Source organism: Lepidothrix coronata, unplaced genomic scaffold, assembly GCF_001604755.1.
Source record: "Lepidothrix coronata isolate B3197 unplaced genomic scaffold, Lepidothrix_coronata-1.0 Scaffold174, whole genome shotgun sequence".
NCBI classification, from domain to species: Eukaryota; Metazoa; Chordata; class Aves; order Passeriformes; family Pipridae; genus Lepidothrix; species Lepidothrix coronata.
In genome coordinates this window covers 1598014-1621143 of record NW_016690354.1, presented here as the reverse complement: position 1 = coordinate 1621143, position 23130 = coordinate 1598014, and the positions used below count along the sequence as shown (strand labels likewise).

General features: G+C 40.9%; 1 protein-coding gene across 4 annotated transcripts in view; it reads right to left on the bottom strand.

The window, feature by feature from the left end:
* The window catches only part of TEAD4 (TEA domain transcription factor 4), a 51638-nt gene that overhangs the window by 4998 nt on the left and 23510 nt on the right, over nucleotides 1-23130 (bottom strand). For all 4 annotated transcript variants that reach the window (XM_017830162.1, XM_017830160.1, XM_017830161.1 and 1 more), the window contains 7 exons: nucleotides 15573-15637; nucleotides 14621-14683; nucleotides 10744-10878; nucleotides 9875-9918; nucleotides 8529-8584; nucleotides 7717-7847; nucleotides 6590-6763 (listed from right to left, as the gene is read on the bottom strand). In XM_017830162.1, the coding sequence (XP_017685651.1) occupies nucleotides 6590-6763; nucleotides 7717-7847; nucleotides 8529-8584; nucleotides 9875-9918; nucleotides 10744-10878; nucleotides 14621-14683; nucleotides 15573-15637 (668 nt within the window). The remainder of the gene's footprint in view (nucleotides 1-6589; nucleotides 6764-7716; nucleotides 7848-8528; nucleotides 8585-9874; nucleotides 9919-10743; nucleotides 10879-14620; nucleotides 14684-15572; nucleotides 15638-23130) is intronic.

The window sequence follows — 23130 nt, the reverse complement described above, 5'->3', positions numbered from 1 at the left end:
TGCACACACACACACACATTAGGCTCAGGTACTGTGATATAAAGAATGCAAATAGACAGAATGCAATAAGGAATGTAGGTTGCTGATGGATCTAGCTCAGTTCCACCTGAATGCAAACCCACCTCCATTAGCAGCCACAGTTTTCAAATGTGGGTGCCTCAGGTTGGCCAACCGAAGCCTCCTACTGGGACCTAACTCCTAAAAATCCTGGCTGTCTGAAGCTTCCACCAGGGGTCATTCAAGCCACAGTTATGAAAAGAAGAGGTGGTTCCCTTAAGCTCTGGAAATACAAGGGGGGGTGGGGGGTGGGAATGCCCAGCTCAGCTTTCTCACTTTCAAAACTGAAAGGGTAGAGCTTCTCTGTGCTCCATAAGCCCAGGTGCTAGTTTATATCAGCATAAAAGCAAGAATCAGTTCCCACAGGTTACTTTAGACTATTTTATTCTTCCAGATGAACCAAGGGAAAGAGCAAATTGAAGAGAGTGTGTTCCTGCTACAGTGGATACAGTGTGAATAGGACAGCATTATATGCCATTCTAGCATGCTTTTCTTAGCCAATGTCAGTGAAGGGTTTTTCTACCTGAGACCTAGAGCAGCACTTAGGGCAAGCAATGCTAGCACTGGAATAGGATCACCACAATAAAGAATGCCCCCCTTTCTCTGCCATGCAAAGTACCCGTCTCTTCTCTGCCACGAGATAATGCTGTTCACAAAAGGTTTAAGTCAATCTAGAAAGTGCCAGTCAAGCTTTCTCCCCTTTTGCAGACACGTGAGCTTGCTGCTGTCTTTGTGCCACCGCAAAAGTTGAGGACACAAAGACAGCAGCATGAGGGATGGACAGTAGCTTTCCCTCTGCTCACAGGGCTCTTAATGGAGAGCATAACAGCATAGAACTTGGAAACGACAGCTAGAGGAAGATTGGAAGCTTGCACATTGTCATGACCACCTAAATGACTGTAATGAAGTGTTCTGCTCCAATGGTTTGTCTACACTGGAAGAACGTATGTGGGCAAATCCAGGCTAGCTTTAGCTGGTAGCTCAGGGCATAGACATAACAGACTTCATCATAATTCAGTATGCCAAGTGAATTATTATGGTCATGCTGAAGACCTTGATATCAAATAACTATAGTTATACAACTACTTTCTTTGTTACACAAATGTACCTGTATTACAGAATAGCAGTGCTACTCTACTCTGGCCCAGGTTTTCCTGAGTTACTGTGATGCTCATTTCCATGTCAATGCAACTAACTGTATTGTGTATTTCACCCACACTCCAACTGTCTGAACAAAGATTAATGCCTTCCCTTCTCCAAAGAGGAACTAGACTCAGTCCTTCGCAATATTTTTCAGCTATTTCCCTTGGGAGCGATAAACACAACGCATGGACCCGATTCCGCTTTTCCAAAAAAATTGTCCCACGGAGTCAAAAAGAACAAAGGGTCAAGGCTACAGAGGCTTGGTCAGACCACTGCTACATAAACATAGCAGAGGCTCTCACTGCAGAACCAGACAAACATTTTCAGGGTCTCATTAGTAAAGTTAAGGTTACATTCTTCTTAAGACTTACTGGGAAATTAAAAGATAAATGCAGTCAATATGAGGCAAAGCAGAAAGGTGTTAGTTCCACTTCATGAGAAAAGCTTTACTAGCCCTAAGAAGCCACTCTAGGTGCCTCCACAATTTGACAAGTCTTCCATCAACTTCACAGCTAATTAACATCTAATTAATCCACACTGAACTATTTGGCAATAGGAAAAAATATGGTAATACTATTTGAATTAAAGAGTCATCAGCATTCACTAACATTACGTACAATCACATTCCTGGAAGTCCTGTTGCAGTGAAGCAATGGGATCATGTTGGAACTCCCTGACATTTACACAGCACCTTTTCTTCTAAAGCTTGTCCCATATTATGGGCTGGGACCATTAGACAGGGTGGTGAGTCATCAAGAGCTGTGTACCCACTTCCTGTCACCTCTGAAAATCTCAGATCATAAACATACATACATGGAATATCAGCAACTCTGGGGAATGACATTAGCAGCTTGCTGAGGGCTCCAGTTCATGTTTTACAGGACAATGGAGCTTCAGCACCTCAGACACACACTGCTGGCCTTACAGCTTATTTACTCATGGTTCCTGCTCTCTCAAGGAAGGTACTGGGATGTATTCAATTTGCTGTGCAAGCTCAACACAGATGACACACTTATCCATAGTTTGCCTGATGACTTCCAAATATGCTGAAACTATAATCACTGAGGTATCTGTGATACAGCACATCAGAGATCTACGTATTACATACAAGACTGGACCTACCTGCTTTGGGGGAAACACCTGAGATTTTCTCCTTTCCAGAAAAGTAAGCAGAACTTTTAAATACCTACGAGACAAGATTTCTAGATGCAAGAGAAGGGATTTGTTCAGGGAAAAGTGTAGTATCCCTCAGTAAGTTAGTATTACTTTCTATTTTTTTAAATCTTTGGTGATCTGAGTCTTAGCAATTGAAAACAACTCTGATGAGCTTGAGTATATCATGTAATTTCTGCAACCCCAAGAAAGAACTACAGAAAAGCTGGCATTGTGCACTGTCCTAACCACATATTAAACCAAGATTTTTGTCTGTTCTTTGGTGGGAGTGAGTTTCACAACTAATTACTGAGAAAGGCCTCATTCCCAAAAGTTCTTTGAAACTCTTCACAAAGGGAAATGTGGCCTTTGAGACTCGGCCTTCAGTTTATCTGAGGCTTTGAAAAGCAATGATTAGACAAGAGTTCAGGTGGCATTAAATGCCATGAGAAACAATAGCTTGCTGACATCTTGCACACAGGTTCCACGTGGTCAATAGAAAGGCATATACTGAACAATTTTTTAAGAACAGTGCAAAACTTGAGCCACTGCAAGTTCACCCTCCAAAAAAGTGAGAAGAGTTCCCAATCTAGCCAAAGATAGCCTTGCTAGCAGTATGGGGAGCTGTGACTTAGCTGGCCCAGCAGAGCTGTGCTATTCTGACATCCAGCAGATAGACTCCTCAGCAATTCAGTCTTTCAATCTGCTTTTTGCTGCCAACAGCCTGTTGAACACTGTGGGGAATAACTCTGATGAAATAAGGGCTATTGGCAGAATTCCTTTACATGGGGCAGCAACTGGAGGTGATGGCAGCAGAAATTAGTGTGTGCAAAGATCATAAAAATCTCTATTGCTAGCTGCTGCCTTGTTTGTTGCCTCTGAAGGAGTACCAAGGACAGAATGGACATGGGAACTGAATTGCCATCTCCTTGCTCTCCAAGCAGTTTCTGCCAGGTCAGGATTGAAGACATACAGTGGCAAGGCAGGGTGCCAAGGGGAATTTGCACTGCTGCTTCTTTGACAAGATTTGCTTGCAACAGGAGAGAAGCCAAGTGGAGGACATCAGTCTCCAGGCCACCTCTTCAGCACCTTCCACAAAAGTATAATATATTTAGCTGAAAGAAAACGCTCAGTGTTTTGACTGGTTCAGTTTGCATATCACCGAGAAGAAATTCCTACATATATTGGCAGGACAGCTCTCCCAAGAAATTCCCCCAATCCACCCTTCTGCAGATGGCTGCTCTGTACAAAGTACTGCCTGTCCTGAATTCCTGGTTTGTCATTTTCCTTCTGTCCTCCATCCACAGCCTCACAGCCACTGAAAGTTTTAAGATGCAAGTGCACCATTTTAACATGCAAAGCCCTGAAAATGCCTCTTGCCCAAACTATTAATAACGAGGCGTATAGGAGGCGTTCATGGGGAGAGGCAAGTAACAGGTGGTAGAGATAATATTACATTGGAAAAGAGCAGAGCTGCCACTGCCCATGTGTTGGGAGGCTAATGTCTCACATTAATTGTCATGTGCTAGAATGCACTTGGAGCACAGAGAAATGTCACAGAGATGTCACACACAACCTGTCAGTCCAAGTCCAAGAGTTAGTTCATTGTACCAAATTCCCAATGCCAAATTCAAGCAAGAATTGCAAACACTACTTTTGTTTCAAAGTAATCAACTTTTAACTCTTAGCTATTGTATTAATAACTTAAATACCAACAGGAACAAACATGGACATCCCTTTCTCAGTTATATTAGATCCTAAGTGCTACCAGAGATGTCAAGAAACCCCAACCCTGTTGTTTAGAGTTAGGTTTCTGGTGCACAACAGATCATCTGGTATATTCAATGCTTAGTGTAGCAATGGCAGGTTCATGCCCCATGTTCTTCAAGCGTAAAACTGCATATATACAAATGCAACTTATTCATTCCTTGTGGTTTTAAAGTCTTTGTCACCTGCAACCACAACTTTAATTCAGAACCTTTGAAAAATCATTCATAACTTTATGTCTCAAAACACCCCTTCCAGTTATTTAATTCTATTCACCAAGCTTAAGGTTATCAGTAATTTGCCTTTGGATAATACTTTTATCTTAAAATGATTCTATAAATTCAACAGTGTAGTAGTTGCTTTAGTCAATGCTTCTTTGAACATAGCTGTCCAGAGCTATCAGGCAGCAAAATTAAAAAGCACCCTAGGATATACTGCTACAATTATAAAAATGCAGAGGGATATAAATTTTCTGCTGAAATCTAGTTTTCTGCTGTTAATTTTTTTAAATCAAATTGCCTTATCTGTGGAAAGTGTTTATATTTATTTATTTACCTCCTTAAAGGCTTAGAAACTTCCATTCAACCAAGGACTTGATTTGTAAACTTCATTTATTTTTAAGTGACAACTTGTAATGTTGCCACCAATAAAACCAATGTTAACTCCAGATGGGATGCAACAATGCAAGGGTACCAAAAAAAGAATCGGAAAGTCAAAATATTAAATCAAGGCCAGAAATATTACTCTCCTTACAAGTGTAGAATTGCAGAGCCTCACAACATGATGTATACATTGGAGTAAAGGTCTTTCAAATCCTATGTCACATCTCTTTATGCAAGCTAAATTCCAGTGAGTTGATACCCTCTGAACAGACACCTCACATGGGTCCAGAAAGAGTCCAACTTAATGACATCCATGTAAATCTTTCAAAAGCCTGATATAGGTTGGTCTGACATGAAGCATAGGCCACATTTATCCTTCTGATACTGAAAAACAAACTATCACAATCCCCAAACCAAATCACAAAAGCAGAAAAGCACGCTGTCAGTTTTGATAAATAAAATCACAATCACACCAGACCACAATTTCATTATGATTTCTTTCTCTTCGAGTCAAGGAATTCAAAGTGTTTTATTCTCTCCCTATGTAACATCTCCCTCTAAGCTCTTCCTTTTGGTTCTTGAAACTTCTGAAGCACAAAAGGCAATCACTACCTTTCAAAGGGTACCCTGTCAAAAGATATGCTTCTCAGTAAGGTGCTGCTGTCTTTCCCAGCCAGAACAGAGCTGATCTTTCACCATTTGTTTTGACCTTCCCAAGCAGGCCTTGTTGTACTTCAACAGAGGCTAATCCCATGAGAGCCCAACTCAGTAGCACACAGTCTGCAGATAGCAAAATTATGTGTCTCCAAGAATCACCAGGAACCAGCGCTCTAGGCACAGACACTTGAGTAGTAGACTCCCAGCAACATTCTCCAACTCATTTCTGGAAAGGCTAGGCTTAGGACAGCTGGGAAGTTACATATCAAGGCACTTAAGTTAATTCTTCCTCCTGAAACCACCAGTTAGGAGGCTTTCTAGCACCAGTTTATACGTAGAGTATGAGACATGAAAGCTTATTTCTCCATCATCTCACTCCTGACCTGAGGATTATAAATGGTAAACTTATAATATATCCTGAATTTTAAGTGATAAACTCAAGGTGAAAGGCTCCAAACCCCATTACACATTCCCTCAGCCATCTAGCATGCAACTGCCCTAAGAAGCTATTATTTTTAATTTTGTAATACTTATGATAATATCGGTCACCAAAGCCATTTTGTTAGTACACTGAAGCACAATCACACAGCTTCGCAAATTTCAGCTAAATCACAAATATCCAAATTGAGTGAGTAAGCTTCTGCCAGGCTGATTTCTTCCAGCTTACCAGAAGTCATTTCAGTAATATATTATCAGCATAATCCAGTTTCATTATGTCTCTTATCTTTTGTCTGTCCTAGTGCCAGCAGTAAACATGCATCTGTAAATTATTAGTACTTGGATAACACAAAATGCAGCTAATGAGACAGGAGAAGAGATGGAAAAATATTGCTTCTGACTCAGAAGTTACACAACACTAAGAGAAGTGAACATATATGAGTATGCAAAGAATAATTTCCTCTGAATTCTTTACTTATACATAAATTAAAAATCTAGTGGGCCCAAGTCACCACTACCAAACAAAATCTCCAGACAGTAGTCAAGAACAGTTCTAAAGATGACAATGTGAAAGATATATCTTGCTGCAGGCCAGACAGTGTGCCTTATGCAGCCAAGGAAAGATCTCCAGTGACAGTCATGGCTGTATTAAGTTACCTGCACAGGGAAAAATGTGTTGAGAGGCAGCAGTCTTTCAACAGCTAACAAGGTCACTGCCTTTAAAGTGGGAAATTCATAGCAAATGGGTACCCTACAAAGGGTCCTTCTCTTACCCAGAATTTGACAAGGAAGAAGGCATTAGCTGGCCCCCTTTCAAAGAGCTCCTTCAGGCCCCCTTTTTTCTCAGGGAACTTGTCATAGATCTGCCGGATATCCACTGCCTCGAGGTAGGGGTCATTGTAGCTGGGGCTTGACTGCCCAATGTGCACAAACAGGTGTTTGTTATACTGCAAAAAGAGAAAAAACACGGATTTAGGGAGTTGTTCAGTACCTTTCAGTACATACTGAACATTGACTGTTCTTCACAGAAGACTACTGGAAGTCAGTGAAGATTTGATAACATTTTCTAAAAGAGAAGAAGAAATTAACAGAAATATCTCTGCTAATACCAGCTCATGCTGTTCTTTCCTCCCTATCAATACATTCATGCTTCTCTGAAGCATTATTGTTGGTTTTTTTCTTCCTATACTCACTCCTAAACCATTGCCTCATCCTACTGCTATATAGTCTGAAATAACCTGAGATACAGAGTGTTTCCTGTGACAGGTCACTCGGTAAAACATCAATGTTCCTGTCCTATGAAGAGCCCGAAATTCCATAGCAAGGTACCAGCCAAATAATATTACCTTTTCTGAACTTTCCTATCTCAGCCCATCATCAAAGTGCATCTCAAGATGCAGTACCTCAAGGTTTAGTGAGACAGGAAAATCTTACTACTTCCATTTTATAGGTGGCACCGTAGAAACCCACTAATGCAAATTCATCCCAGTTGCCCCTAGATTTAAGTTCCTAGCACAGCAGAGAAATACGTGGCTTTATGTGATCTTACCATCATCTGATTTTGGGTTCTATATTGGAATATTTCTTACAAGGCTGAACAGGACAGCTAGAACAGCCCAGCAGGAGCTTATGACCTCAGTGCCTTGAGCTCTGGTATGTGAACACCCTGATCCTGGAGAGGGAGACCAGAAGCACATTGCACAGAGCTGGCTCTATCACTATCTATCCTCTAAAAGAAGGATTTGTGGTGTTTCCCAAAGATGGCTTTCTATTCTCTGAAGAGTAATGAAGCAAGTATTTCCATAGACATAGAATAGTGTAACAAATCCATGACGAGATGAATAGGAGTTACTTGAGCACCAAAACTTAATGAGGGGTGGAAGTTAGGTGTATTTCTTACTGTGTCTTGGTCTTGTTGTTGTTCCAAGAATGCAGAGAATTCTAACATCCAAAGTTTGGAGCTAGCAACTCTTCGTCCTTGCCAAGCTGGTGCTGATGGGGAAGGCGAGAGGCCGGTAGGAGACTCAAACCCTAAGCACACAGGATTTATATAACAAAATTTAGAAAGAGAAAAGTCAGTAATAGCTTTCCAGTAGAGCACCTGATATTAAAGCTGACTCATTACATTTTCTTATGACTTCATTCATCATGCAAAAATATCATTCTCAAGGTCTACCTGTGCTCTAAATGGCTGGTCAGTTACCCTCTGCTAAGACAGCACTATCAGGGTAGGTAACGATGTAAAAGACAATCTACCTGGGTTTTGACATCAGAGAAAAGATGTTCGGTAATTTTAAAAGGACCTAGATTGAGCCCTAAAGGAGCAGTGAAATAAACTGCTTAGTATCAAAATGAAGTGTCACCATTAACCTCTCAAGATGGGGAAGCTAAGAAGGAAAAGACATCTGTTATTCCACTTAATAAGAAATTAGGAAGGCAATCATGTTGTGATGGAGAAAAGTGTTCTAGAACATGCAGCATGGTGGAAGAGCAGTAAACTTCTATATTCTGCTGAGCCAGGAAGAAAAAAAACCAACACAACCAACATAAAACAAGAAAAAAAGTTTTGTAAAATAAAATAATATTAAAAAGCTTCAGCTCATTGAAATGTTGTAATAGGTAATTTTTTAAATTAATTTTCAGACTTTTTAAAGTGTTGGCTGTTTTTGGAGCTGGAATATAATTTCAAAGGTACTACATTTCCTTACCTACCTGGTAATGGAAGTGGAGGCTGTACAGCATAAGGTTGTTGAGAAAAAGGTTTCACACTACAGAAGTACACAAAGAGAGGTGGTTAATTAAACAAACAAATAAACAAACAAACAAACAAAAATATTCTTGACCAGCTGTTTGCACAGATTAGATCAAGTATTTCTTCTGAAGGAGAAAGTGGCATGAATGTCTTTTGGAAATTATCTTTCTGTTTTGGCAAAAGAGGGTCATGGGGAAAGACTCAAAATACAGTAAGCAACCAGGACTAGACTACTTAAGATTTCCCTGCAGGTGTTCAACAGTGTCTCCCACAAGATTTGTTTTCCTGAGATCCTTTTACCAGCCTCTTAATATGCTGGTGCCCGTTGACTTATCCTTTCCTTTCAACTACAAATAGTTTTAAATTTATGCAGGTGGATATAGTTCTGGGCTGCATGTCTCTCAGACCCAAATTTAGAGATATTCAACATCAACAGAACTGAAGCTAGCATTCAAGACAGCTCAGCTCCATTTTTTTTACACTACTGCAAGAAAAATGAAGATCTGGAGACAGCATCTGACAGTAGGGTGGCAAATACATCAGCCTCTAAAAGAACCTCTCACGCTGATGCTTCCCCGTTCACTTTCTAGCTTAAGGTATAAAACCTACTTTTTATTTCTCCTAGGATGGCTTCCATTCTTTTACTAGACATTTTCCCCACAAGATATTTTTATAGTATCTGTTTCCTGATTTGCTCCACAAACATTAGCAACAGTACCACGATAGGCAAAGAACATACACCCTTTCAGCTGTTTGTCCTTAAATTTTGCTTAAACTGCTCCTGGTAGGTTATGTGATAAAAGGTGTGCCTCCACACAAACAAAGGAGCACAGGGAAACAACAACAGATGGAGCAACCTGAATAACACTCTGACCACTACACTCAGGGCCATTACTAGTGAATCATCAGCCCATCCAAGGCTCATCTCCAGCTGTGAAACCTACCCAGTGAGCCAGCTGGGCAGTCTCACAAACCTTATACACTGAGAAGGGTTACTGCCTGGATGGTATGGGACACATTAGGAATGCAAAGGAAAAGCATTTTGGGATTGCACAAGATTTGCTATGGGGATGTTTAGGGAGAATATGCCAAAAAAAGGTGCCAGTTGTCTGTGCATGCCCCACACCTTGTCAGTGCAGTCTTTCCTATCATGTCATTAAAGTCTATTCCTAACTGTCTCAGATCCACAGTCAAAGTATCTGCCTTACTACATTATCTTAGCATTTTATAGATCTTGTAATAGCTAATGGTGTTCCTCAGGCAGCAGAACCATCTACTTTGGATGCTCACATGAAGGAATACTTACTCTTGGGAAGATCCAGCTTGGCCTGTCAAGGCTCCTTGCCAAAACTGCAAGAGAACAACATATAGACAGAAGTCAGCACTTTTAGGAACGACATGAAAAGCAAGGCTTGCTCCTTTCTGAGGAACTGCAAGCTCCCAGACTTTTAAATATGTGACTGACCTGTGTCTCTTCTTCCTACATTCCTGGTTTCATTCTTAGGGAGGTACTGACTCACTTTTGTTTTCTTTCTACACACTACTACTGTTGACATGCAAGAAACTAATAGTGGGCTTCAATGTTAAATATTATATATGGACCTTGTGCCTCCATCTCTAAAGCTCTAGTGATACTCACTCTGTTGAAAGAGCCATTTTCCCCAGGAGAGCTGGAAAGTATTTCAGCAGAAACCAATGCCCAGCAAAAGCACACTAGGCCCAACTCATAGTTTAGGGGATGTCGACAGGCCTCCTCCATTAAGGATTTTATGTAATGGCCATCTGTTTGTAATCTAAGCACTCGGGATGAGCTTGGGAATTATAATCTTGAGAAAGGGTCAGGATGGCCTAAACTGTTTTAATTCAACAAGATCCTGTACTAAGAAAGTGATAAAGACACCTAAAAACATTTCAGGCAGATAAAAATCCAAAGGAACTTATTGTTCTTTCCCTTGTATCATTAAAAAACATATATAGTGAAACCTTATTGTTTTACATCAGTGTGGGCAAAGAATCAGACCCAAACTGTTGAAGCCATATAACAGGTTTATTTTACATAGACAATGCCTTTTGACCCATTCTGTCTGATGTTCTCAGGATTTTCCTGAGCAGGTCCCAACACCCTTTCAAATACTCAAATGTCTTCAAACTCCACTCAAATACTGATTCACTCACCCCAGAAACAGCAGGGTAGGCTGGTCGTGGGAGACCAGGCAAGGCCATTTTACTATGGAAGGCAGTTGCAGAGATAATCTGGGCAGATGACATTGTAGCCATACTCTGCATGGCTTTATCTTTAGCTGCCTGATCCTATGGAGAAGAGCAGAAACCAAAAAACCAGTTACTATAATGATTAACAAATTGCCTGCTCTAATGCTGTATAACCAGGATTCTCATCAGCTTCTTTGCAGAAAACAAGCATCTCTGAAAACCTGGGCAGCAAATTCACCAATAACTGCCTTAAGAACACTTCAAACCATGTAAGTCTTTCATTCTTTACTATAGCTTCATATGTGAATTATCATCCTTTCTGAAATGCTGTTTAAAGACTGCTGAGCATTTATCCATTCTGTAGCTTTCAGCCACATAGCTGAAAAGTTTTGTTGTGGAAAGTACAACTCTAGTTGACTCTTGTGTTTTAATAATTGGCAAGAATATTCAATGGGAAAGACTCTTTATTATCAATTTTAAAAAAATCCCTCTAAACACAAGCTCACAAAAACAGAATGTCATTATCACTGCAAAAAAGACTACTTTAATTTGGGACTGTATTAGTATCAGGTAGAGTTGATAATTTTATTCTCATCTCCAGAGAAACTTGAAACCTTAATAATCTCCATAGCACATATGCAAGGCAAGGACATTCCCTTTTTTATTTTAACAGGACTGTGGATTTACACACACTTTTATATGCAATTACAGTGCAACCACTAGTGAGTGATGTATGTATAAAACAAATAGCATTCTTCATTTCTTCTTCCAAGGAATAAATAGACAAACAGAAGCACATCCCCAAATTCTGCCTTTCATTCTACATCCCCTACAATTAATCTTTATCCTTCAAACACTCCACGTTTATCTGTGACATTGTACTTACAATGGCACAGAAGAATTCACAGCTTGTAGAAACTGCTGAAAGAGGTACACTCTTGCTGTCTTTTCCAGGAATTCTCACTTCCCACTTGCATTCATTGAACTGCAGTAAGTTCTCACCCTTGGATCTCCATTCTCTCTAACCTCTCCAATCTATCTAAAATTTTCTAAAGTTTAAAGTCCAGGGATTCTAATGCATCAAACACAAAAACATTATGTGGAGGAGGCATAAAAAACCCTCAAGAATAAATGCTAATGTTCAAGTGGAACGATCAGTAAGAATGGGCAAAACTTATGTACCTTTTTTTTTTAGAGCATCTATTACTTCTGTTAGCACTATTCAAGTGTATGAAAGGAAAACATTTCAATTGCTGAGAAAGTTCCTAGTGTTCTCCAAAGCTATAGGGAAGTTTTTCAGAATCCAGTTTAAATGATGCTTTAGGGAATAATTCAAGGATTACCTACATTTTTTGAGGGAAATTATTATTTTCTAGGGGCTTTTTTCATAGTTGCTATTTATTTCCTTCCCTTACTTGCTCACTGGAAAAATTGCCTACCTGACATTATACATGGGTTATGAGAAAGATGCATTTACTTGTGGAGATACTAAAGTTAAAAGGAAAAAAAAAGTAAGGACGGAAAATATTTTACCTATTAATCCCTGTTGTGTTTTTCTGTTTTGTTTAAATACCTGACAAACTGCTGGAAAGAGCATGTTTTTGTAAAGGACATCTTCTTTCTGTTTCAGCTAACAATTTTGTATTCATTTCACACGTTTCCAGGAAAAAAACCAAAACCAAACAAAAATCCAAACAAACAAACAAATCAGTAAAAACTTTTACAATGTTTGTATTTTCTTCTTGACGATGATAATAATATCACCATACCACCACAATTTCCCACTTTTTCCTTAGTACAGGTGATATGTATTAGCCACGCAGGGCATGGAAAAACTACTGACTTCAGGGAACGGATTTTTCTTCAAGCTTTACCGTATTCTCCATCTCTATCTGTTATAGACAGTGCACACTTAAAAAAGACACCCCAATTTGTGTGGAGACAGAAGTATTATAGAAATTGCTCTGAAAAGTCATCACATAGCTGCTCTGATCTCTAGGATATAAGTATGAAAACTTATACTTGTATGAAAAGTGAACAGTGACAGAAGAACACATAGCTATCAGCAGGAACTTGGAAGAAGGGCAGCATCTTTCATGATTTCATTTCCTTGCTCTATGGAAATGACCAGCAAAAGCAAAGAAGTAAATGAGTCAAATTGGTGCTACCGACTTGCCTCTGCAGGCGGAAAGGAACAGCCTGGTACTGGGGAAGGGTTCACTGCAGGCAGCTGGGCAGAGCTCACAGCATGGCCTGGGTGGTGTAAAAGGACAACAGCCAATGGCTCCATGGAGCTCCCTGAGACACCTTCGTTCCCTGAGAACAAAACCAGCCGGCTCCTGTGCACTAAGTGGAAACAGGCTCGGCTGACTGGCTTTTCAATCATGCCAAATCCCAGAGCTGTGACACACAAGGAACAGAATCAAGGTTACAGATATAAGCAGCACTAAAGCTTTTAACACCCTGGGCAGCTGTTGTTTCCTACTCGCTCTAACTTGCCTCTCAAGCAGGCCTCCACCTGAATTGACCACTTAACAGCACCACAGGTCTCAAGCTTAGGCAGCCCTACCTAGGTGCACTGAATTAGATAGTTGTAATTTGTGGCTCCTTCTTTTTATCAGAGCAGCTGGAAACACAGCAGGCTAATAAGAGACATAGCACAGTTTTCTAAAATGTGGCTGGGGATGGGATGGGGGGGTGCAGTCATGGCTTAGAGGTAATCACTGCTTGCAAAAGAGTTGCATGCACTTCAGCATCGGTCAAGACTGAGCGCCAATAGTTCACTCACAGGACAGTCTGTTTCCGCTGGTGCTCAGAAAGGAATTGCCCAGACAGCCAAGAGGAAGCACATACTAACACCCATCCACTCAGCAGTCAGGGTTGGAATGGGCTGTCAAGATCATTGCCACCTGAAGCATTGAAAATCAGGGAAGGCAACACCCTTCCAGATTACTAATTGCCATACCGAACAGAAAGGTCAGCATTCACCTTTCTTCTCTGGCTGTCTTAGTGAAACATAACAAGGCCCAGACATCACATCCTGCTCAGCAAGACCTTTCTGGATAGTTCACATTCTAACAGGGGACACCCTTCTTGTGCAATTGTCACACATGCACTTGACCTTCTCAATATTTCTGGCAATTCAGTCTGAGCACACAAACCATCTCCCTGCATCAAATGTGAGTGGAAATAAATGTCAAGAGGTATCAGTTCATTAGTGTGATCTCAGAGCTTTTCCTATAGAAATGAAAACACAGATTTTCTGGAGCAAGTAGTCAAACCATATTCTTTCTCATTAGCCCAGGCCTCTTCAAATCAGGTCTGAATTAATCAAGGGGTAAAGTCTATTCAGCTGGCATCACTTTACCTGAGAAGATGCCAGCTGGCTTATTGCTTCCTCTCAATGGACACCTCCACACCATTACCTCTGGTAGAGGTGGAACAGGTGCTGTAGGAACTATAAGGCTACCTTTTCCCAAGGCCACCACAACACCAAGGACTGGTTACTGGTCAGCATTTGTAACTAGAACCCCCTCCTTCTCAGGTAAGCACTCTTTGCATACTCTTAAGTCTAAGGGTCTTTCAGACTTGGATGACAACAGCACAAACTGGAGGCAGAAATAAGACACATGAAATTTAAAAAGTTATTGTTTCTCTATTCTTTAAATAGAATTGCTCCAGACGTCACTGATCTTCAACAATAATGAATGTTTGCATAACACTTCCTGGGAAGTACCTTTTCCTCTCCAGCTTACTACAGTTCAGTGACTAATCTCATGCATTTTTAAGGGAATGGCTGACTTGGGGGCTTGTGTGATATGTTAAAGAACACCCATCTTACCTTGAGCTTGGCTTGGATCTCTCTAGCTTTCCGCCTTGCCAGGACCTGGATGTGACTAGATACCTGCATTGAAAGACAAAATCCATTTTCATTCCAGAGGAATACTTAGTAGCTTCTTGTAGAAGTGAACATACTTAAGGCACCTTGTGCAATAGGGAGTTATTTAGGGTTGGAAGGAGAAGTTATGTTCAGAAGTGCCATGAAATGGGGTGGAGGGACAGAAAAGATGGGCCATTTAAGGCCTTTTTCAGTTCAAATGCCTTTATCAAGCCAGAGACCTCCTCTAAAAAAAAGAACTCATCCTTAAAACCAGGGACTGGGAGTTCTGATCACTTTGTTTCCCAATCTTGGCCTCCTCTTGGGAGAAGAGAAACCTCTGCTGCTATATAATGACTCTCATAACTTCTCCATATCTAATGTGGGCTGAAACAAATCATAGAATTATTTAGGTTGGAAGGAACTTCTGAATGTCAGCAACCAGCCCCCTACCCAAAGTAGGTCTATGTTGCTCAATGCTTTGTCCAGCATAGCCTGGGCTGTCACTCCCAAATCACAAAGATTCCTCTTTTTCATCTTGTGCAACGGGTATTTTCAAAATCAGCATTGCTGAGGGTCTGTCTGGGCTGAACAAAGAGTCTTCAGGTAGAGAACCACTGATGTTCATTGAAACATTCACTAGCAGACCAAGGAAATAAAATTACACACTGTTTAACAGTAGAAAGAAAATTGTGGATCACTATGTGGTTGGGAGACATGAGTGTTATAATCCAATTGTAAAATGCCTGAGCTGACTCTTCCCACCACTCTCGTTAACCAGTTCAGGACAAAAACCTCTTTACAGCAAAGCCAGAAACGAACAACAAGCGAACAGTAAGGGGTTTGCTCTCAATAGCCTTCATAATCTCTAGTAGTCCAAAGAAGCTAATGCTTACAGGGAAAACTGTGCACTTACCTGTTTCCTTGTGCGTGTTTTCCCTGTTCTCAGCTTAATATAGCGGGCAATCAACTCATTTCGGCCTGAAACAGAGAAAAAATGCAAACACAAGTTTAGAAAGCTATTACCCCAGTGAAAAAGATAGATTGTATATCCATTGCATATCTATAGAGATCAGCAGTGGGATGATTCCCTGTCACATTATTTTCTTTCTTAGAAAGGAACTTATTAGTTCACATGGCAGAAGTTTGAGTTTTATGAGCAGTCTCCCATAACATCCTTATTGGCAAACTGACAAAGTATGGGCTAGATAATTGGACAAGGAGGTGGACTGACAATTGGCTGAACAGATGGGGTCCTGCTTGACAGCAAGCTGACAATGAGCCAGCAATGCACTCTTATGGCAAATCCCAGTTTGCATAGGAAGATTGTTACCAACAGGTCAAGGGATTTGATTCTTCATCTCTACTCAGCACTGTTGAGGCAACATCTGGAATACTCTGTCCAGTTCTCGTCTCCTCAGCATGAGAAAGATGTGGACATACTGAAGCGAGTCCAGCAAAAATTTTAAAGAGACTGGAACATCTTTCATATAAGGAAAGGCTGGGAGAACTGGGTCTGTTCAGCCTGGAGAAGACTGAGGGGCAGCTTTTAATCAATGCATGCAAGTACCTGGGATGGGAGGGAATAAAAGGAGAAAGGGAACTACCCTCCTCTGAATAGTGCCCAGTGATAGGACAAGAACCAAATGGCACAAACTAAAACACATGAAATTCTGCCTAAAAACAAAAAAGAAAAAAAAAAAGGAAAAACCCAATCTTTTTTACTATAGTGGTGGTTAAAGACTGGCCCAGGCTGCCCAAAGAGGTTGCAGTCTCCATCCTAGGACAGTCACAGTCTAGTGGACAGAATCCTGGGCAGCTGGCTGTATCTATCACTGTTTGAGCAGTAGGGCCAGACTAGGCCACCTGAAGAGATCCATTCCAACCAAGATGAGTCTGTCATTTTGTGAATCTAAGTTCAAGAAAATAAACAACAATGGGGGAGTACATGGAAACAGTTACACAGAATTTATCAGTGTGACATGATACAGTGAACTACAAGTGCTTTCTGGCTCTTGCAGGCAGACTATCCAGGTTCCATACGCTGGCTCCCATGTATCAAATCTAAGCAGTCACACATTTTATTCTCTTCCTGGAGATGGAGGAATAAAGAGCAGAAACATAAAGGCAGCAGCAACACATCTGAACTCTAGGCTGGTTCAAGGCAGAAATCATGACAGGAAGAACAGGCTCTGTAAATTAATACATTTGTGGTGACCACACTAGTAGCAATACAGTATCTCAATAAAAAGTTGGGAGTGGGAACTGCAAGGCTGTGAGACATTTTTATATGCCTGCAAGTGTTTGCAGAATGAAGTAGGAATGAACTGGGAAGCAAAGCCACAACTTTTGTGAAGTTTGTAACAAAATTATAAAACTCCAGTGTTGTCTATGAAAAGTTTATGGGTTGAATGGAGAACTTATACATTAGGACATCAGAGACATCAAAAAGCAAGCAGTGAAATCAAATGCAATATTTATTCCAGTGGTTTAACATTCCACAGAAAAGTTGTCACTTGTTTTTATTCTAAACTCTTATTTCACTCAGACCTGAAAAAAATTATGCAAGGGAAGACTCTACGCTGAAATTGACTGCTCAACCTTCTGGGGAAGGGCTGGCAAAGCTCCTAATTCCATCTGCTTCTGAAACGGAAGAATGTAAATGCCTATGACTGCATTAAAGCCATAACATGAAACATAACCAAAGCACACATAGGGACAGGAAAGCACTTGACATTTACAGATCTCAGTGTTTTCCTGATGGTGTCATTACAGCAGGTCCTTATTCCTCTGGGAGAAGAAACAGGTCTGTAGTTGAGAACTCAGCTCCAGCTCCTGTATACACAAATTAGGAATTGTTTCTGTGCCAGAAACACAATGCCCAGCATGCAACCACTGACCTCTTCAGTTCCCACAGTTTCAGCATTAGCATGGTGACATGCCCAGGACAGTTTGATGGCAGCAGATGTTATTATGCTACCTTCCACCTGGCTGCTCTTCCAACCCATGTAACCACTTGCACAAAGCCGAGACCAATTACTAGCAACACATATCCACACCACCTTACTCTAGTGCCAACAATATTTATGGCTTTTCAAAGCCTCCATCTGTTAGACATGGATCCAAGTTGAGAGGTACGAAACAACTGAAGTGATTCTTCTCACACGGATGCCGACATACATGAAATTTCAGAGGTATGGTTTGACACACAGCAGAAGTGGGAAATGTGCAGAATAAAACAAGGTGTTCAAACGCTATTACCTAAAAAGAAAAAAAGAACGAGAATTTTTGCACACCAAGGGGACCCTTTGAGGGGTAAGGGGAATGAGTTAGTGTAAGAGAGATGAAAAACTAGCCTTGAGAAGAAGTGGATATTGGAGAATTTCAGGCAAACTTTTAAAGGGTACATATTGGGCTATGGTGAAAATTTGAATATATGGGAACTCTCCAGACATTGGCTCAATTATGGGTCAGCCTTGAGTAAATTTAGCTTTGTTGTGTTTCCATGACAGTAAAAAAATCATACAGACAGAGTATGACAGAGCACTATTCTGCTTCAGCAACAGAGGGTAGAAGGAGTAATCTGTGTGAGAGGATGCCATGAACAGCTCTGTGCCAATCACAGTCAATTCCAGCCATCCCCAAACCAGATGAAAATGACAATCGATCCATTAGAACCTCAACCAGTCAGAGAGGCACAAGCTACCTTTGCTCAAATATATTTTGGAAAGGGCAAGAGCCATTAGGGACATAAGAACACAACGAGACACAAAAGGAACCACAAAAGGAGACATGAGGATGCATAGAAGGAAAAATAAAAGCTATGTAAAAAGACAAAATTGGAGAAAAGGAGACGTGGTAGGGGACATTGCTGGGGATGTGGCCGGAAAAGTCTTCTTGGAAAGAGGTGCTCCATGACAGAAGTACAGAAGTACTCTGAGGCAACTGCAGCGCCATGCCAGAGCAGACACAACTCTGAAAGGACTGCAACCCATTGAAATCTCATGTAGAAAAGAGGAGAAGCAAGAAACAAGGAGCACCAAAAGGGAAAAAGAACTAAACAAAACAAAAAAAAAAGCAGGAACTAGCAGAAAGAAACCTTTATTTTATACAGTGATGCCAGCTTTCTGCATCACCCAGCATCTCAAAGAATTAAAGAGGGACTAAGTGTTAGAGAGGACAAAACAAGGGAAATAGGGTAGGAAGCAGGGAGCAGAAACAATAAACTGTATTCAAGCCTGGGAAAGTGGGAGGTGTTTCTGTAACTGTGCATTTAAATGTCTGTCTTTGACAACATCAGCAAAAATTGCAAAGTTCTCTCAGGCCGTGTACTTCACTGGAAAAGACTAGTGGGAGGGGAAACTGTTGTACAAATTGCAGATATTAGATGTGAGTACAGAAATTCTCTAGAAGGAAACTCTCCACAGAGAGCATTTAATTGTAGATCCTCAAATTTTCCAGTTTTACAATTCACTTCCCACTTGATACCAATTCTCATAGAGTCTTCCTCTTCCACAAGTGTGTCCTCAGTCAGAGAAAAACAGAAAAGTGGCAGGTTATATTAAGCTAATAAAGGTACTGGTAGCACACACAAACTACCACCCCTCCAAACCAATAAACAAACAGATCACTCTACAAAGACATTCATCACAGGGATTACTAAATATAGAACTACGCAAATTGCCAAGCCCAATAAAATGCAACAAGAACGCATTAAATTACCATGAATCAAAACTGCAAGAGAAGCAAGTCCTAATGTCTTTTGTTTCTCTTATCAGAAGTCAGATGCAAGCAGGTATTATGTGGCTGGAAGTCTGTAGGCTCACAGCCCCTGGAAAGCACTTTCTTTGTTTCACAACCCGGGCTGCAGGGTCAGCAACGACTAGCACTCCTCACTTGGCTGGAACAGGCAGAGCTGTCATAAACCGTCAGATGGTTCATTTTTTAGAGCCATGTAAAGTGCCCCTCAGTAACCTGATCATATGTTGTGTTCTTAGAATAACTCCCGCTGAGGTCTGCCACGGTCACCAGAACCTGCCAACAGTTGTGACTCCTCTGTCGAAACCTCGCATTGGGTTTCACGGAGCTCTAGCCAACATACCAACTGCAGCACAGCACCTTTATCCTCCCTGTAGCCTTCCCCTTGGAAGCATGGCATGAAAAAAAAGTAGTAAAGAGATACTCTCTTATGTTCTTTACCTCCCCCCCTAACAGATAAATTTCCAAGGGCATCAATTTGGCTCTCACTCTGTCTTACACTAAATTGCAAAATCATTTAGGAAGGAGTTGAGAAGTGAATAAGGAGGTTTTTGATTCTCCATTCTACACCTGTGCACCTTTCAGTATAACAGCAGACAAATGTCTTTCTGTAAGGAAAGGGGATAATCAAGGGAATTCCCATCACCATAGAAAGCATTTCCCAGTCCTACCTCGAAGCTTCATGATGGCTTTCTGTTAGTAAAGGTATATTAGTTTCTCTGCCTCTTGCAAACAGTATCTCTTTAAGACTTTTACTTCCTCACACCTGTTGCCAAAGAAAGTAGAAGAACCAAAAGCCTCTCTTCTGTGACGGGTGAGAGCAAAGAACTTAGTGATTTCTGCAAAATCCTTTCAGCAGGAAATTGCCTGAAAGTATCTGTGTCTTAGTAGACACCGTATCTTTCCTATATCCAAAGCACACATATGCAACTATCTGTAAGCAGTTCTTTAAGAGAACTACAGAAGCAACTATCCAGCTGTATCCAGTGAAAGGTTTATCAAAGTGAGGTCAAAAAAGCCATCTCAACTATCATTTCTATCTTTTTGTGTCACTTGATACTTCACAGGTAGTTAACTGTTAGTTACAATTAACATAAGCATAATGAACTGTGCCTCAGGCAAATAAATCTAGACAAAAGAGGGAAGGTAAGGACACCTCATCTTTCCACCAAATATCAATGTTTCTCTATGCATACAAAGCAAAACTAACTGCCAACCAACTCTTACCAGAGGGACACTTAAGACAAAAGCAGTGTGTGGTTGGTTGCGTGTGTATATGGGGCTATCTGGTCTGCCCCACCCATAACTCCCCGTGCACAGCCTTACTTTCTCACTCCACTGCATCCTCCTTCCAGCTATGCTAAATGCCTTCCTGGGCATCAGCTGTCCCAGAAATAGGGCTAGATGTGTCAGAAAACAAATTTTTGTCTTTCTGATGGCTAATTCCATTTTTTCCTCGAGATGCACAGACAACTCTTACTGACAAAATTTAAGTTTAATCCTACCTTCATTAGATGTTCCCTTCATCACAAACCAACTTTTCTTACTAAAGCCTTGATGAGAAGATTTTGCTAGGTTCCTGTACTCAGAAGGTAATAAAAGAACTTAATACTCCATTATGACCATCATACTGTGACCATTTTCCACAAAGGAGACCATAGAAAACCATTTTACTGCACTGGCCTATCTTATGAAGACATCTCTGAATCTACCAATGCAGAACTTCAGTGCTCAACAGTCAGGTTCAAGTTCCCATAGCAAAATTACACATACTAGTGAATTAATTTTATATTCAGCTGGGAAAAGCAAATTTCCTCACTCTGATCATTTATTCTATGCTTGAATTTGCTCAGGATTAACCTTTCACAAGAAGATTCTCTGAGGTTTTATGCAGTCCCTACAGTAAGGGATGAACAATCAAAGCAAGATGAGCCAGTACTTTTGAAAAATATCAACAGTCAGATTCCTGAAAACACAATACTGAAGTGATTAGTACCATCACATTGTCAGCTCTTCCCCAACACACCTGTTTTCATCATTTGACTGCAAGTTCTGAGCTCATTCCTCTTCTAAAATGACAAAACTAAACCTTCATTTGCTGGGCAGAATGCGCCAGTCAAGCCCCTCACATGGAGAAATGGCAGTCAGGTGTCTGTCTGAGATCTCTGTCATCTCTGTCTGAGTCAGGTGATCTCTGTCTGAGATCATAAAATTCAGTTGTCTGATTTACCAACTCATCTAAAGACTGCAACCCTCTCTTGTCTAAAAGGCCTTTTGCTGAAAAGATTAGTATTTACTTCTCTCCTTTTTCAATGTATAACCTAAATTCACAGTCAGACACACAAGAAATGCTACCACTATTTAGAAACCGCTGTTTCTTGATGGTCATTTTAAGAGATAATAATTACAGACCCCGCAGGTTTGGGGAAGCATCTTATTGGTTCCCAACAAGGAGTGGAGAAAAATGAGAAGTCAGTCACTGCGGGTGTACTTACAGCAACAAATTTTTCATGAGCAATACAATCTGAAGAGGTTTCTCACTCCTTAGCTGGTCATTCCTTCTCCATCGACTCCTGTTGATGGAGTACAGTTAGCTGTACCAACTAAATGGAAGAAGGAGAGAGGGGGGCAGAGAGGAAAGACTGGCAAGCACCACCCTAATTACCAATATCAAAAAATAAGCCTACCCACCCCCATTTGGGTTCTGTTGGTTTTGTTTGGTTTTCCCCCATCAGCCTATTTATAATTGGATTGGAGGACTAGTTCATTTTGTGGTCACATTTACCACAGCATTGGCACAACAGAGAGAACAGAGAAAGAATCAGTGCAGAACTTCTTAAACCAGTTTTACCACCAGAGAAACACCAGGAACTGTACTCCACCTAACCCTCACACTCATATAGGCTGGTAAAAAAATGGGCAAGGCACTTCCTGTGCTTGCATTATTTGTCTAAAGGCTAAACAGCGTTAAAGTGCCTTCTAATTACTGCCCCAAAGGCATATGGAGTTATTCCTTGTAAAGATGAGCTTTAACTAAGGTACAACAATGTATGCAGGCAGCAATCCCTCCCCATCATCCTAATAGGAAGCTCCAGGCTATCCAGCTCTTCACCACACCTCAGTCTTTTAACAGTAGTTTTGAGTGCATAAATTGAATGTCCTCATCAGCTCAGTTTTCCCACATTATCACCTCAGGCCACAGAAGCGTAAATTAATCCATCCAATAAGTGCTCCTCTATCTACACAGTAAGGGCAGCAAAAGCAACAGAGCTCAGGCTTGTTGTGGTGCTTCCAAGTTAAGACTGACGAGAATCCTCCTGAAAATGATTAGATTCAATTTGGCTGGGAAATCCCACGATCACACCAAAGCAGCTGCATACACTAATACGAGTCCTTCATATGCTAGAGTGTATCAGATAACACCTGAAAGAAGCAATAACAATCCTACATGGAAAGGCATGTCAAACTAACAGCTTTCAGTCTCTTGGGACACCTGAGAATGACCACCTTATATAGGCACAAAGAACACTATTGCCTAGGTTCAGAGAAAATGACTGTTGAAGGCAGCACTGAAACCAATGTTTAACTGTAACAACATTCTCCAGTTCCCATTAGTCCAAGTTCTACATTACAGACCTGGACATCTGCTAAATTCTTCCTTAGATCAATAGATGTCTGCTTCAGTAACTTCCAATAGCTGTACGGCTTCTGAAAGC